Here is a 15,719-nt window from a genome sequence, read left to right as displayed (position 1 = left end):
GGTCACTTGATCACATTGTAAGCTCAGTTCTCTATATTTTGTAAGTAAATCATCGAAGGCCATGAAACAAATGCAATGCAAAGCACTGCCCATAAAACGAGTAAAACGTCGAAACTTGCTCAGGAACACTAAACTTTGCCCCTGGTTCCTTAAGCTCATTTGCCAGCAGCTGCAACTAGGAGATTTTAATGTCAAATTACGGCAACTTTGTCGGTGCACTTGCAACAGTTTGGCCAAAAAATCAACAACGATTATCAGACAGCTTCAGTTGAACTTTTTTACTGAATCTTTTATTGCCCATTATGCAGCCGTCCTTTATTACAAACTGTATGACTAATATATTATTCATAATCGATTTTTAAAGGTTGAACATAAATTTTAATTCTGGATACTATTTTCATTAAATTTCCAGTTAATCATTAAATACTTTAAATGGCATCTAGATTTCATTATTTATTTCTGTGTGAACTTCACTTTTCCTCACTTACTTAGTCATCCGGGTTTCCATGGAACTAAAAGGATTACCGAATGCTATTTTCTCAGGCCACTGGATTAGAAGAAATTACAAATTCAACACCACAGAAATAATGGATTGTTATATAAAAAATTTAAAACAAATTTTCATTTAAAAAGGACATGTAAAGCTAGAAATAGGGATTAATTACAGAAAATATGGTTTTATTTAGGGCACGAGAGATATAAATTTTTAATACAATATTAGTTGTCAAAGTTTAATTATCAACTGCCAGGTGTTAATTGTTCAGGCACATTAAATTTTTAATATGGTGTCAGCAACTACTCCTACTCTAGTAAACTAAGATTATTCATGCAATTTAATTAGAAAAAGTATAAATACGCTGATGACTAGTAGTAGTCGCAGACTATTTGAAAAATGAAGTCGGTTCCTCCGGTTGTTAAAAGTGAAAACCTCTACAGGACTTACTGGCTTTATTTGCGGCTCCTGGGCGTAGAAGGAAAATATCCACTTCGACTCGTAGTATATGTTCTCAACTTATTTTTTATCACCTTCTGGTACCCAGTGCACCTCATCCTTGGCCTTTTCAACAAACGGATGGTGGACCTGTTCAGGAGTCTACACTTCACATCGGAGTGCTTCTTCTCCAGCTTCAAGTTTCTTTGCTTCCGATGGAGACATAGGGAAATCAAAGCAATTGAAAAACTGCTAAAGGAGTTGGATCAGCGAGCTGAGAGTGAGGAAGACCGAAGGTTCTTTGATCAGAATACCAGACGAGGGGCAGTCATGCTTTCAAGGTGTTTCTTAGGGGCTAGTATTAGCGCCATAATCACGGGCACGGCAGCCGGATTGTTTAGCAGTGAACGAAAGTTATTGCATCCCGCCTGGTTTCCTTATAATGTTGATGCCACGCCCGCGGTATTTTGGATTTCTTTTTGCTACCAAGTAGTGGGCAGTACTCTAGCGATCGTCCAAAATCTCTCCAACGACATTTATCCCCCGATCACCTTTTGTGTGGTCGCAGGACATGTAAAGCTGTTGGCCATGCGATTAAGTCGAATGGGACATGATGGGAAGGTTTCCAAGGCAGAGGTTACCAAAGAGCTTGTCCAAAACATAGAAGACCACAGGAAACTAATGCAGTAAGGAGAGTTTATAAAAGTATACTTCAAATATTTCATTTTTATATTTTACCAGAATTATTGGACTGATGCGCAGCACTTTATATCTTTCCCAACTTGGTCAATTCATCTCCAGTGGCATCAACATTTCCGTAACCCTCATCAATATTTTATTCTTTGCGGAAAATCATTTCGCCATCACATACTATGTTGTGTTTTTTGGGGCCATGCTGATTGAACTGTTTCCAAGTTGCTATTATGGCACTTTAATGACGAATGAATTCGACAAACTACCATATGCCATATTTTCAAGCAAATGGATGGAAATGAACAAAGCGTACTGCAGGTCCTTGATTATATTGATGCAATTTACGGTAGCCGAGGTGGAAATCAAGGCAGGGGGCATGGTTGTAATCGGAATGAATGCGTTCTTCGCCACTGTTCGAATGGCATACTCATTTTTCACTCTGAGTATGTCACTTAAATGAATAAACTTGATTCTTGAATCATACTCTGTAACAATATGAACAATTATGATGTCATAAATTACAATAAACAGTCATATAAAGCAATCCACCCACAAATTTCACATTTAACAAGAAAGGAAAGCTAACTTCGGGCGGAGTTGAAGTTGATATACCCTTGCAGTTCAGTCGCAGTCCGCTAGGTGGCGCCACGCATCTTATATTATTAGATATATAGCGGATCGTATATAGTCGGCCGATCCTTATGAAATTTGGCATATTGAATTATTTTTCCCAAAATAGAATCTGTACCAAATCCCATCTTTCTAACTTAAAAAACACCAAAGTTATGCCAATTTCGATCGTTCTATGACAGCTATAGGATATAGTCGGCCGATCCTTATGAAATTTTGTATACAAGATATTTTTGTCAAATATAACATGTGTAGAAAGTCCCAACCCTCTAACTTAAAAAACACCAAAGTTATGGAATTTCCGATCAATCAGTTATATGGCAGCTATAGGATATAGTCGACCGAAAGAAGGGTGTGTGCAAAGTTTCAACTCGATAGCTCCAAAACTGAGAGACTAGTTTGCGTAGAAACCGACAGACAGACAGACGGACATGCTCATATCAACTCAGGAGGTGATCCTGATCAAGAATATATATACTTTATAGGGTCGGAGATGTCTCCTTCACTGCACACTTTTGACCAAAATTATAATACCCTCTGCCAGGGTATAAAAAGTTACCAATAAATTTATTCCTCAATTATGAATATCTTTATTAAACAACAGCCATCTAGGGCTTTAAATACAAATATTACGAAATGGAAAGGTGTGAATTGATTACCACAAATTATAGGTCTTTCAACGAGACAGTAATTGATGGGCGTTTCGTAGACAACTATTATTATTTCCAAAAGGTGTCAAAAAGTATAAAAGGAAGAATGCCCAACAAATGACAAAATTTTTCTATAAAATGGAGACTAAACCGCCAGTTATTAGAAGTGAAAACATTTATAGAGTCTACTGGTTCTACTGGCGCTTGTTGGGACTAGAAACCGATTTTCCGCTGCGGCATGTCCTGGATATTTTAATCACATTCTTCGTCACCATCTGGTATCCCATTCATCTGATTGTGGGCGTTTTTTCCGAACGGACTCTGGGCGATATCTGCAAGGGACTTCCCATCACGGCAGCCTGTTTTTTCTGCAGTTTCAAATTTATTTGCTTTCGTCTCAAGCTAAAAGAAATTAAAGCTATCGAAATATTGCTAAAGGAACTTGATCAGCGGGCCGTGAGTGATGATGAGCGTGAGTACTTCAACAAGAACACGCAAAAGGAGGCAAATTTTATTTGGGCAAGCTTCCTCGTGGCCTATAATTTGTCAAACATATCAGCCATAGCCTCGGTTCTTTTCGGCGGTGGCCATCAGCTGCTGTATCCTGGCTGGTTTCCCTACGATGTCCAGGCCACAGAGCTCAGGTTCTGGCTAAGTGTGGCTTACCAAATCGCCGGTGTTAGTCTGGCCATTATCCAAAATTTGGTCAACGATTCTTATCCGCCGATGACGTTCTGTGTGGTGGCAGGACATGTGCGGTTGTTGGCCATGAGATTGAGGCGGATTGGACACGACGAAAAGCCAACCAAAGTGGCAGTTGCAAGGAAACTATTTGAAAGCATCGAGGATCATAGAAAATTAATGAAGTAAGGAGTCTTAAGAGTAATAGCTTTTTTTTTTAATATTAAAAATATGAAACTTTTCCTCTCTTTCAAGAATTATCGACTTACTGCGCAGCACCATGAACATATCGCAACTGGGCCAGTTTATGGCCAGCGGCATCAACATATCCATAACCCTTGTTTATATATTGTTCTTTGCGGAAAATCTCTTCTCCGTAACCTACTACGCCGTGTATTTCATATCTATGGTGCTGGAGCTATTTCCGTGCTGCTATTACGGAACTTTGATATCCGTGGAGATGAACAGCCTTACGTACGCCATATATTCCAGTAATTGGCTCGGGATGGATCGTAAATACTGCCGCACTCTGTTGATGTTCATGCAACTTACCTTGACGCAAGTTCAGATCAAGGCAGGTGGTGTGATTGCTATTGGTATGAATGCATTCTTTGCCACCGTCCGGCTGGCCTACTCCTTCTTCACGTTGGCCATGTCGCTGCGCTAATGAGTGGGCCAGAAGCTGGCGGGCATTTGGCGCCTGAATTTGCATATTCGCTTAATTTTCATTTCTTAAGGATCGGCCGACTATATACGATCCGCTGTATATCTAATAATTTAAGATGCGTGGCGCCACCTAGCGGACTGCGACTCAACTGCAAGGGTATATAAACTTCGGCTCCGCCCGAAGTTAGCTTTCCTTTCTTGTTTTAAAGAAAAATTCCACAAAATGTAAGAAATACTTCGGTTACATTTATGATGTCAATTTATTAATAACTGGGTGCTTATCGGCAAAGTAATAACATTATAATATATTATCCTTTCGATGCATTTTAGGAATTTTTTAAGGTGTTTTTCAAGAAATTTTGAAACAATTAAAAAAAATCCGGTGTTTTAGTTTAAAAGAAGATGGGTAAAGAATCGATAAACAATTCTTTTAAAATGTTCCGCTTTTGTTCGTATTGTAGGTAATAATGCAGGTGCCCCACTAAGTAACTGTCGGTCCATGACCCATTTGCACATCACGTATACGCACCGTTGTCGCTTGAAGCAGTGAGCGGAAATACTTTTGCCCAAAAGAAATCTTGTTTGTAAGGTAAGAAAATTGCAAACCGAGTCAAGTTTCAAAGAGTCCAAAGATACAATCTTTTTAATTTTCTCAATTTTTTTCTATTTTTAAAAGGTTAATAGATCACATTGTAAGCTCAGTTCTCTATATTTTGTAAGTAAATTTGAGAAGCAGAAATCATCGAAGGCCATTAAACAAATGCAATGCAAAGCACTGCCCATCAAACGAGTAAAAAGTCGAAACTTGCTCAGGAACACTAAACTTTGCCCCTGGTTCCTTAGGCTCATTTGCCAGCAGCTGCAACTATGAGATTTTAATGTCAAATTACGGCAACTTTGTCGGTTCACTTGCAATATTTTGGCCAAAAAACAACAACGATTATCAGACAGCTTCAGTTGAACTCTTTTACTGAATCTTTTATTGCCCATTTTGCAGCCGTCCTTTATTACAAACTGGATGACTAATATATTATTCATAATCGATTTTTAAAGGTTGAACATAAATTTTAATTCTGGATACTATTTTCATTAAATTTCCAGTTAATCATTAAATACTTTAAGTGGCATCTAGATTTCATTATTTATTGCTGTGTGAACTTCACTTTTCCTCACTTACTTAGTCATCCGGGTTTCCATGGAACTAAAAGGATTACCGAATGCTATTTTCTCAGGCCACTAGTTTAGAAGAAATTACAAATTCAACACCACAGAAATAATGGATTGTTATATAAAAAATTCAAAACAAATTTTCATTTAAAAAGGACATGTACAGAAAATATGGTTTTATTTAGGGCATGATAGATATACATTTTTAATCACTGTGGACGGAAGTCCACGAGGTGACGACCTGCAGGCGTGCGCGAGGAAACTCTATATATAGCCGAAGAACAACAGCCATCTAGGGCTTTAAATACAAATATTACGAAATGGAAAGGTGTGAATTGATTACCACAAATTATAGGTCTTTCAACGAGACAGTAATTGATGGGCGTTTCGTAGACAACTATTATTATTTCCAAAAGGTGTCAAAAAGTATAAAAGGAAGAATGCCCAACAAATGACAAAATTTTTCTATAAAATGGAGACTAAACCGCCAGTTATTAGAAGTGAAAACATTTATAGAGTCTACTGGTTCTACTGGCGCTTGTTGGGACTAGAAAACGATTTTCCGCTGCGGCATGTCCTGGATATTTTAATCACATTCTTCGTCACCATCTGGTATCCCATTCATCTGATTGTGGGCGTTTTTTCCGAACGGACTCTGGGCGATATCTGCAAGGGACTTCCCATCACGGCAGCCTGTTTTTTCTGCAGTTTCAAATTTATTTGCTTTCGTCTCAAGCTAAAAGAAATTAAAGCGATCGAAATATTGCTAAAGGAACTTGATCAGCGGGCCGTGAGTGATGATGAGCGTGAGTACTTCAACAAGAACACGCAAAAGGAGGCAAATTTTATTTGGGCAAGCTTCCTCGTGGCCTATAATTTGTCAAACATATCAGCCATAGCCTCGGTTCTTTTCGGCGGTGGCCATCAGCTGCTGTATCCTGGCTGGTTTCCCTACGATGTCCAGGCCACAGAGCTCAGGTTCTGGCTAAGTGTGGCTTACCAAATCGCCGGTGTTAGTCTGGCCATTATCCAAAATTTGGTCAACGATTCTTATCCGCCGATGACGTTCTGTGTGGTGGCAGGACATGTGCGGTTGTTGGCCATGAGATTGAGGCGGATTGGACACGACGAAAAGCCAACCAAAGTGGCAGTTGCAAGGAAACTATTTGAAAGCATCGAGGATCATAGAAAATTAATGAAGTAAGGAGTGTTAAGAGTAATAGCTTTTTTTTTTAATATTAAAAATATGAAACTTTTCCTCTCTTTCAAGAATTATCGACTTACTGCGCAGCACCATGAACATATCGCAACTGGGCCAGTTTATGGCCAGCGGCATCAACATATCCATAACCCTTGTTTATATATTGTTCTTTGCGGAAAATCTCTTCTCCGTAACCTACTACGCCGTGTATTTCATATCTATGGTGCTGGAGCTATTTCCGTGCTGCTATTACGGAACTTTGATATCCGTGGAGATGAACAGCCTTACGTACGCCATATATTCCAGTAATTGGCTCGGGATGGATCGTAAATACTGCCGCACTCTGTTGATGTTCATGCAACTTACCTTGACGCAAGTTCAGATCAAGGCAGGTGGTGTGATTGCTATTGGTATGAATGCATTCTTTGCCACCGTCCGGCTGGCCTACTCCTTCTTCACGTTGGCCATGTCGCTGCGCTAATGAGTGGGCCAGAAGCTGGCGGGCATTTGGCGCCTGAATTTGCATATTCGCTTAATTTTCATTTCTTAAGGATCGGCCGACTATATACGATCCGCTGTATATCTAATAATTTAAGATGCGTGGCGCCACCTAGCGGACTGCGACTCAACTGCAAGGGTATATAAACTTCGGCTCCGCCCGAAGTTAGCTTTCCTTTCTTGTTTTAAAGAAAAATTCCACAAAATGTAAGAAATACTTCGGTTACATTTATGATGTCAATTTATTAATAACTGGGTGCTTATCGGCAAAGTAATAACATTATAATATATTATCCTTTCGATGCATTTTAGGAATTTTTTAAGGTGTTTTTCAAGAAATTTTGAAACAATTAAAAAAAATCCGGTGTTTTAGTTTAAAAGAAGATGGGTAAAGAATCGATAAACAATTCTTTTAAAATGTTCCGCTTTTGTTCGTATTGTAGGTAATAATGCAGGTGCCCCACTAAGTAACTGTCGGTCCATGACCCATTTGCACATCACGTATACGCACCGTTGTCGCTTGAAGCAGTGAGCGGAAATACTTTTGCCCAAAAGAAATCTTGTTTGTAAGGTAAGAAAATTGCAAACCGAGTCAAGTTTCAAAGAGTCCAAAGATACAATCTTTTTAATTTTCTCAATTTTTTTCTATTTTTAAAAGGTTAATAGATCACATTGTAAGCTCAGTTCTCTATATTTTGTAAGTAAATTTGAGAAGCAGAAATCATCGAAGGCCATTAAACAAATGCAATGCAAAGCACTGCCCATCAAACGAGTAAAAAGTCGAAACTTGCTCAGGAACACTAAACTTTGCCCCTGGTTCCTTAGGCTCATTTGCCAGCAGCTGCAACTATGAGATTTTAATGTCAAATTACGGCAACTTTGTCGGTTCACTTGCAATATTTTGGCCAAAAAACAACAACGATTATCAGACAGCTTCAGTTGAACTCTTTTACTGAATCTTTTATTGCCCATTTTGCAGCCGTCCTTTATTACAAACTGGATGACTAATATATTATTCATAATCGATTTTTAAAGGTTGAACATAAATTTTAATTCTGGATACTATTTTCATTAAATTTCCAGTTAATCATTAAATACTTTAAGTGGCATCTAGATTTCATTATTTATTGCTGTGTGAACTTCACTTTTCCTCACTTACTTAGTCATCCGGGTTTCCATGGAACTAAAAGGATTACCGAATGCTATTTTCTCAGGCCACTAGTTTAGAAGAAATTACAAATTCAACACCACAGAAATAATGGATTGTTATATAAAAAATTCAAAACAAATTTTCATTTAAAAAGGACATGTACAGAAAATATGGTTTTATTTAGGGCATGATAGATATACATTTTTAATCACTGTGGACGGAAGTCCACGAGGTGACGACCTGCATGCCTAGGCGTGCGCGAGGAAACTCTATATATAGCCGAAGAATTAAAAATTTTCTGTAGGCAACCGATCTAAATGAATGATATACCAATCGAAAGGTATTGTTTCAATTAGATAATTTTTGTTGAAACATATTCCAAAAGTTATTTGGTTTGGGAGAAATTAGGGTGAAAGTAAAAAAATTTTTTATCACTAAAGTGGGGCTGGGGGACACATTTTAGTTTTTTTTTAGTTAGTTTTTATATATTCGCTTTCTAGAGCTAAATACGCGTCGATTGGTACCTCAATCCGACATTTCATTCAGAAGTTATTCGCAAAATTCGATTTTTTCTTCTTCTTCAAAATGAAGCCAGTTGTCGGTTTGTCGGTTTGTCTGTTTGCACTATTTTTTACTTAACAATCCTGAAAAAAATTGGAAAATGTTTGTTACTATCATATGAGCAACTATTGTTCTACAACTTTTTGAAATACCTTAAGCTTACGTCAAAAAATTAAAAAAACTTTGTTAATGAAAATATTCATAACTTTATAATTAATAAAGATATTAAAAAGAGCTTTACACCGTTGAAATGGTTTTTTAAATATCAATTTCACTTTCTTTGAGACCAAACGTCTATATAGTACACAAATAAAAATACACTGAAAATAAACTTTTTTTTTAAGAAAAAAAATTATTTTTCAAAATTTGGTCGACTGATCCTTTTTATATTGCACGTGGAGTTAGCTTTTGAGATGACGCAACTTTTGATATATCGCTCATATCTGGCAAAATCCGTTAACTCAAGATATAGTCCCCCAAGTGCAGCTACCCATTTTGTACAGCCTCCAATGAAGCTTGCATTTACTTATACATGTGTGTACATGTGTACATGTGTGTGTATTTGATTGGCGACTTTGCTTTTTGGAGTCTGCATATATTTGGTCTATACCCTAAAAAATATGGAGTATATCTTTTCAGATTTTAGTTTATTTATTAAAAAATAAAATCCAAATAAAAAAGGGCTTAAAAAAGTAAGACGTAAACATTGACTCAACTTGGACTCCAACTCAGGCCTCCGTGTTAGGAACCACGACGCTCTCCACTCGGCTAACCTCGAACTTTATTGCATGATGGCAACTTTTGTTGTAATTCTGCTTTGTGTTTCAGTGTCTCATGTCTTAATGAAAAGAATGCAAAATTTTATGAGTAGAAAGCTTTATATGCATATGCCCCCACAGAGCATATAATGCATATAAATAAAACTCTTCTTTACTTAAATTACAGCCACCACCGTTTTGGGCCAAATCATGGATTAAAACCTAAAAAAAAACCAGGCAAACATACTCCGCCAATACTTTTCTAATATTTATTATTTTATATCGCACACCCAAAATAAATTGTTACATTCAACAATTGGTTTAAGGGGGCAGGATGGTTTGAGACTTCAAAAAAAATTTTTTTTCAGAAATTTTTTATATAATAGAACATTATCTTAGGAATATCCGGTGAAAGTTTCATGTCGATCGGACTAAAACTTGCTGAGATACCGATTTTCTAGTTTCTTTCTCTCCATATACTTTCCATTGCTTTTAAAACTTTAGACGCGTTTTTCTCAAAACAACTTTTTCAAGTCGGTGCGTAACGTAACTCAAAAGTAATGCTCGGATCTAAATCAAATTTTGCACACATCTTTAATACAATAAATACTTGCGGATGAACGAATGCTTTTTTTTTTTTTTTAATTTTTTTTCACCATTTTTACGGGCAATAATGGGCGGATTTTTATGTAAAAATGGTTCCTCCGACTTTACAACCGCGCCAAAAACTCAAAATCGCATATTTTTCAAAATGGTTTCGTTCATCCGCACAAGAAACTAATATTTTAGTTCACTGTTCATAACACTGTAAGGCCAGACTTTACGCACCGCAAGAGACCAATTTTTGGAAGCGACTCCGGCCGACTGCCCGTTACGGGATAAATTATAATTATTTCTTAAAAATAAAAATTCCTAGATACTCTCCAAATATAGCCATTAATTGTGTAAAAAAATTGAATTGATATATTTACTCAGACATAACAAAAAAAAATCGCAAAAGACTGCTATTTTTCAACCTCTGAAACCATCCTGCCCCCTTAACTAGAAAAACTGGAAAAACGTAATTTCCAGTTTTTTTAATTTCTTATCTTTGCGCATTTATTTTAGATATAATACATGTTTATTATATGATTGATCGGATATGCCATACATTTTTTTTTTATAAGTTAGAAGGATGGAATTAGTACAGATTGCATTTTGGGCAATCTTATCCGATTTGCAAAATTTTATTAGAATAATTGGCTTAACTTTGTTGTTTTTGAAGCTAGAATGATGGGACTATCTATGGTTTCCGTTTTGGGCAATCTAATCCTATGTTTCATAAGAATCGTCCAACTATATCCTATACCTGCCATATAACTGAACGATCGGAAATGGCACAACCTTTCTATTTTTAAAGATGCTTGGGGCTGTTTCCAATATTTTTATTAGAAATTTTGTTGATGGTGAAATTCTCATAAGGATCGGGCAACTATATAGGATCCGATATATATAATAATAAATTAAGCTTCTGCTTAACTGCAAGGGTATATCAACTTTGGCTCTCATAAGGATAGGACTCTCATCTGTCAATTTGTTAAAACAATTTGGTTTCCCACAACTACGAAACAATTTTGCATTTTAAATACATTTTTGGGCAAATTTTTAATTAAAATTTTTAAACTAACCAAATTCCAAAACCTTTGTAAATTAAAAATACGTATAACTTCAGAGCCACTGAAGCTATTGAAAAATTCTGTACGTCTTTGGAACGGTTTTTAATTATTCCACCTTCTTGAATGTCAAAATCTATAGAGTTAAAAAAAAAGAGTTTTGATGTTTATCCTTACAATTAAAGTATTGCTAACTGTGTGAATCGCCTGTCCAGAGGTTACTTCCATATATATATATTCTATATATTATGCGTTCTGTTTCAAATAATTGAAGATCAATATATACAAAAAACAACTGATATCATATAAAAAAACCTCTTGACGAGGTAAAGTACCGGTGACGAACCTGCATGCAAAACCCAAAATATCTGATATCAATTTTAGTGACGAAAATATGCTATATAGGTGTAAAAAATTGCATATAAAAAATATTCTTGTTCGGCACGTGCAAGAAAACAAAAAAAAAATCAGTCACGTGCCGAACAAGAATATTTGTGGTTTCTAACACGAGAGGGCCTGAGTTCTAATCCTAGTTGAGTCAATGTTTATGTTTTACTTTTTAAGCCCTTTTTTATTTGGATTTTATTTTTAAATAAATAAACTAAAATCTGAGAAGATATACTCCTTATTTTTTAGGGTATTGACCAAATATATGCAGACTCCAAAAAGGAAAGTTACCAATCAAATACACACACATGTGTAAGTAAATGCAAGCTTCACAGAAGACTGTAAAAAATGGGTAGCTGCACTTACAGGACTATATCTTGAGTTAACGGATTTTGCCAGATATGAGCGATACATCAAAAGTTGCGTCATCTCAAAAGCTATCTACACGTGCAATATAAAAAGGATCAGTCGAGCAAATTTTGAAAAATAATTTTTTTTCTTCAAATTAGTGTTATTTTAAGTGAATTTTTTTTTGTACTATATAGACGTTTGGTCTCAAAGAAAGTGAAATTGATATTTAAAAAACCATTTCAACGGTGTAAAGCTCTTTTTAATATCTTTATTAATTATAAAGTTATGAATTTTTTCATTAACAAAGTTTTTTTAATTTTTTGACGTAAGCTATTTAGGTATTTAAAAGAGTTGTAGAACAATAGTTGCTCATATGATAGTAACAAACATTTTCCAATTTTTTGAGGTACCAATCGACGCGTATTTAGCGAATATAATGTGTCCATAGTGATTAAAAATTTTTTAATTTCACCCTAATTTCTCCCAAACCAAATAACTTTTGGAATATGTTTCGACAAAAATTATCTAATTGAAACAATACCTTTCGATTGGTATATCATTCATTTAGATCGGTTGCCTACAGAAAATTTTTAATTCTTCGGCTATATATAGAGTTTCCTCGCGCACGCCTAGGCATGCAGGTCGTCACCTCGTGGACTTCCGTCCACAGTGATTTTTAATATGGTGTCAGCAATTACTCCTACTCTAATAAACTAAGATTATTCATGCAATTTAATTAGGAAAAGTATAAATACGCTGATGACTAGTAGTAGTCGCAGACTATTTGAAAAATGAAGTCGGTTCCTCCGGTTGTTAAGAGTGAAAACCTCTACAGGACTTACTGGCTTTATTTGCGGCTCCTGGGCGTAGAAGGAAAATATCCACTTCGACTCGTAGTATATGTTCTCAACTTATTTTTTATCACCTTCTGGTACCCAGTGCACCTCATCCTTGGCCTTTTCAACAAACGGATGGTGGACCTGTTCAGGAGTCTGCACTTCACATCGGAGTGCTTCTTCTGCAGCTTCAAATTTCTTTGCTTCCGATGGAAACTTAGGGAAATAAAGGCAATTGAAAAACTGCTAAAGGAGTTGGATCAGCGAGCTGAGAGTGAGGAAGACCGAAGGTTCTTTGATCAGAATACCAGACGAGGGGCAGTCATGCTTTCAAGGTGTTTCTTAGGGGCTGGTATTAGCGCCATAATCACGGGCACGGCAGCCGGATTGTTTAGCAGTGAACGAAAGTTATTGCATCCCGCCTGGTATCCCTATGATGTAGATGCCACGCCCACGGTATTTTGGCTTACTTTTTGCTACCAAGTAGTGGGCAGTACTCTAGCGATCGTCCAAAATCTCTCCAACGGCATTTATCCACCGATCACCTTTTGTGTGGTCGCAGGACATGTAAAGCTGTTGGCCATGCGATTAAGTCGAATGGGACATGATGAAAAGGATTCAAAGGCAGAGGTCACCAGAGAGCTTGTCCAAAACATAGAAGACCATAGGAAACTAATGCAGTATGGAGAGTTTATAAAAGTATACATAAAATATTTTATTTTTATATTTTACCAGAATTATTGGACTGATGCGCAGCACTTTATACCTTTCCCAACTTGGTCAATTCATCTCCAGTGGCATCAACATTTCCGTAACCCTCATCAATATTTTATTCTTTGCGGAAAATCATTTCGCCATCACATACTATGTTGTGTTTTTTGTGGCCATGCTGATTGAACTGTTTCCGAGTTGCTATTATGGCACTTTAATGACGAATGAATTCGACAAACTACCATATGCCATATTTTCAAGCAAATGGATGGAAATGAACAAAGCGTACTGCAGGTCCTTGATTATATTGATGCAATTTACAGTAGCCGAGGTGGAAATCAAGGCAGGAGGCATAGTTGTAATCGGAGTGAATGCGTTCTTCGCCACTGTTCGAATGGCATACTCATTTTTCACTCTGGGTATGTCACTTAAATGAAAAAACTTGCTTTTTGAATCATATTCTGTAACAACATGAACAATTATGATGTCATAATTTTCAATAAACTCTCATATGAAATCAAAAACAAGCAATCCACCCACAAATGTCTCATTTAAAGGATTTTCATTAAATGTATTCCTCAGTTATGAATATCTTTATTAAACAACAGCCATCTAGGGCTTTAAATACAAATATTACGAAATGGAAAGGTGTGAATTGATTACCACAAATTATAGGTCTTTCAACGAGACAGTAATTGATGGGCGTTTCGTAGACAACTATTATTATTTCCAAAAGGTGTCAAAAAGTATAAAAGGAAGAATGCCCAACAAATGACAAAATTTTTCTATAAAATGGAGACTAAACCGCCAGTTATTAGAAGTGGAAACATTTATAGAGTCTACTGGTTCTACTGGCGCTTGTTGGGACTAGAAACCGATTTTCCGCTGCGGCATGTCCTGGATATTTTAATAACATTCTTCGTCACCATCTGGTATCCCATTCATCTGATTGTGGGCGTTTTTTCCGAACGGACTCTGGGCGATATCTGCAAGGGACTTCCCATCACGGCAGCCTGTTTTTTCTGCAGTTTCAAATTTATTTGCTTTCGTCTCAAGCTAAAAGAAATTAAAGCGATCGAAATATTGCTAAAGGAACTTGATCAGCGGGCCGTGAGTGATGATGAGCGTGAGTACTTCAACAAGAACACGCAAAAGGAGGCAAATTTTATTTGGGCAAGCTTCCTCGTGGCCTATAATTTGTCAAACATATCAGCCATAGCCTCGGTTCTTTTCGGCGGTGGCCATCAGCTGCTGTATCCTGGCTGGTTTCCCTACGATGTCCAGGCCACAGAGCTCAGGTTCTGGCTAAGTGTGGCTTACCAAATCGCCGGTGTTAGTCTGGCCATTATCCAAAATTTGGTCAACGATTCTTATCCGCCGATGACGTTCTGTGTGGTGGCAGGACATGTGCGGTTGTTGGCCATGAGATTGAGGCGGATTGGACACGACGAAAAGCCAACCAAAGTGGCAGTTGCAAGGAAACTATTTGAAAGCATCGAGGATCATAGAAAATTAATGAAGTAAGGAGTGTTAAGAGTAATAGCTTTTTTTTTTAATATTAAAAATATGAAACTTTTCCTCTCTTTCAAGAATTATCGACTTACTGCGCAGCACCATGAACATATCGCAACTGGGCCAGTTTATGGCCAGCGGCATCAACATATCCATAACCCTTGTTTATATATTGTTCTTTGCGGAAAATCTCTTCTCCGTAACCTACTACGCCGTGTATTTCATATCTATGGCGCTGGAGCTATTTCCGTGCTGCTATTACGGAACTTTGATATCCGTGGAGATGAACAGCCTTACGTACGCCATATATTCCAGTAATTGGCTCGGGATGGATAGTAAATACTGCCGCACTCTGTTGATGTTCATGCAGCTTACCTTGACGCAAGTTCAGATCAAGGCAGGTGGTGTGATTGCTATTGGTATGAATGCATTCTTTGCCACCGTCCGGCTGGCCTACTCCTTCTTCACGTTGGCCATGTCGCTGCGCTAATGAGTGGGCCAGAAGCTGGCGGGCATTTGGCGCCTGAATTTGCATATTCGCTTAATTTTCATTACCACTAATGGGAGGCCATTAACGGAGGCTTTATGAAAATTGCATTGGCGCCGTTTAAATGTCATTTCGCTGGGGACTACACTTGTCTAAAAATATTATAAATAATATACAAAATTATTCAAAATTGTCAG

The 15,719-nt window shown here is 37.1% G+C and overlaps 5 protein-coding genes across 5 annotated transcripts; all 5 read left to right on the top strand.

Annotated features, from left to right (window-relative positions):
• Positions 1-882: 882 nt before the first annotated feature.
• LOC6502754 (odorant receptor 33a) lies at positions 883-2,160 on the top strand. The gene is made up of 2 exons (XM_001965038.3): positions 883-1,617; positions 1,673-2,160. The coding sequence occupies exons 1-2, from the start codon at positions 893-895 to the stop codon at positions 2,082-2,084; spliced, it is 1,137 nt and encodes a 378-aa protein (XP_001965074.2). The 5' UTR covers positions 883-892; the 3' UTR covers positions 2,085-2,160.
• A 686-nt stretch (positions 2,161-2,846) lies between these two features.
• Positions 2,847-4,341, top strand: LOC6504291 (odorant receptor 33b). Its single transcript, XM_001965037.3, has 2 exons — positions 2,847-3,770; positions 3,841-4,341. The coding sequence occupies exons 1-2, from the start codon at positions 3,022-3,024 to the stop codon at positions 4,250-4,252; spliced, it is 1,161 nt and encodes a 386-aa protein (XP_001965073.2). The 5' UTR covers positions 2,847-3,021; the 3' UTR covers positions 4,253-4,341.
• Positions 4,342-5,716: 1,375 nt separating this feature from the next.
• LOC6504292 (odorant receptor 33b) lies at positions 5,717-7,189 on the top strand. The gene is made up of 2 exons (XM_001965036.3): positions 5,717-6,618; positions 6,689-7,189. Exons 1-2 carry the CDS (start codon positions 5,870-5,872, stop codon positions 7,098-7,100), a joined length of 1,161 nt encoding a protein of 386 aa, XP_001965072.2. The 5' UTR covers positions 5,717-5,869; the 3' UTR covers positions 7,101-7,189.
• A 5,578-nt stretch (positions 7,190-12,767) lies between these two features.
• LOC6502755 (odorant receptor 33a) lies at positions 12,768-13,959 on the top strand. The gene is made up of 2 exons (XM_001965035.1): positions 12,768-13,492; positions 13,548-13,959. Exons 1-2 carry the CDS (start codon positions 12,768-12,770, stop codon positions 13,957-13,959), a joined length of 1,137 nt encoding a protein of 378 aa, XP_001965071.1.
• Positions 13,960-14,017: 58 nt separating this feature from the next.
• LOC6504293 (odorant receptor 33b) lies at positions 14,018-15,700 on the top strand. The gene is made up of 2 exons (XM_001965034.4): positions 14,018-15,043; positions 15,114-15,700. The coding sequence occupies exons 1-2, from the start codon at positions 14,295-14,297 to the stop codon at positions 15,523-15,525; spliced, it is 1,161 nt and encodes a 386-aa protein (XP_001965070.2). The 5' UTR covers positions 14,018-14,294; the 3' UTR covers positions 15,526-15,700.
• Positions 15,701-15,719: the final 19 nt, after the last annotated feature.

The sequence above is a fragment of the Drosophila ananassae genome, chromosome 3R (genome assembly GCF_017639315.1).
Source record: "Drosophila ananassae strain 14024-0371.13 chromosome 3R, ASM1763931v2, whole genome shotgun sequence".
NCBI lineage: Eukaryota > Metazoa > Arthropoda > Insecta > Diptera > Drosophilidae > Drosophila > Drosophila ananassae.
The sequence above is the reverse complement of the archived record's forward strand: the minus strand, read 5'-3'. Positions and strand labels throughout refer to the sequence as shown.

Coding starts and splice junctions, on each gene's coding strand:
- LOC6502755 (XM_001965035.1), top strand. CDS start 12,768: ATGAAGTCGGTTCCTCCGGTTGTTAAGAGTGAAAACCTCTACAGGACT. Junction 13,493..13,547: donor GACCATAGGAAACTAATGCA/GTATGGAGAGTT, acceptor ATATTTTACCAG/AATTATTGGACTGATGCGCA.
- LOC6504291 (XM_001965037.3), top strand. CDS start 3,022: ATGACAAAATTTTTCTATAAAATGGAGACTAAACCGCCAGTTATTAGA. Junction 3,771..3,840: donor GATCATAGAAAATTAATGAA/GTAAGGAGTCTT, acceptor CTCTCTTTCAAG/AATTATCGACTTACTGCGCA.
- LOC6504293 (XM_001965034.4), top strand. CDS start 14,295: ATGACAAAATTTTTCTATAAAATGGAGACTAAACCGCCAGTTATTAGA. Junction 15,044..15,113: donor GATCATAGAAAATTAATGAA/GTAAGGAGTGTT, acceptor CTCTCTTTCAAG/AATTATCGACTTACTGCGCA.
- LOC6502754 (XM_001965038.3), top strand. CDS start 893: ATGAAGTCGGTTCCTCCGGTTGTTAAAAGTGAAAACCTCTACAGGACT. Junction 1,618..1,672: donor GACCACAGGAAACTAATGCA/GTAAGGAGAGTT, acceptor ATATTTTACCAG/AATTATTGGACTGATGCGCA.
- LOC6504292 (XM_001965036.3), top strand. CDS start 5,870: ATGACAAAATTTTTCTATAAAATGGAGACTAAACCGCCAGTTATTAGA. Junction 6,619..6,688: donor GATCATAGAAAATTAATGAA/GTAAGGAGTGTT, acceptor CTCTCTTTCAAG/AATTATCGACTTACTGCGCA.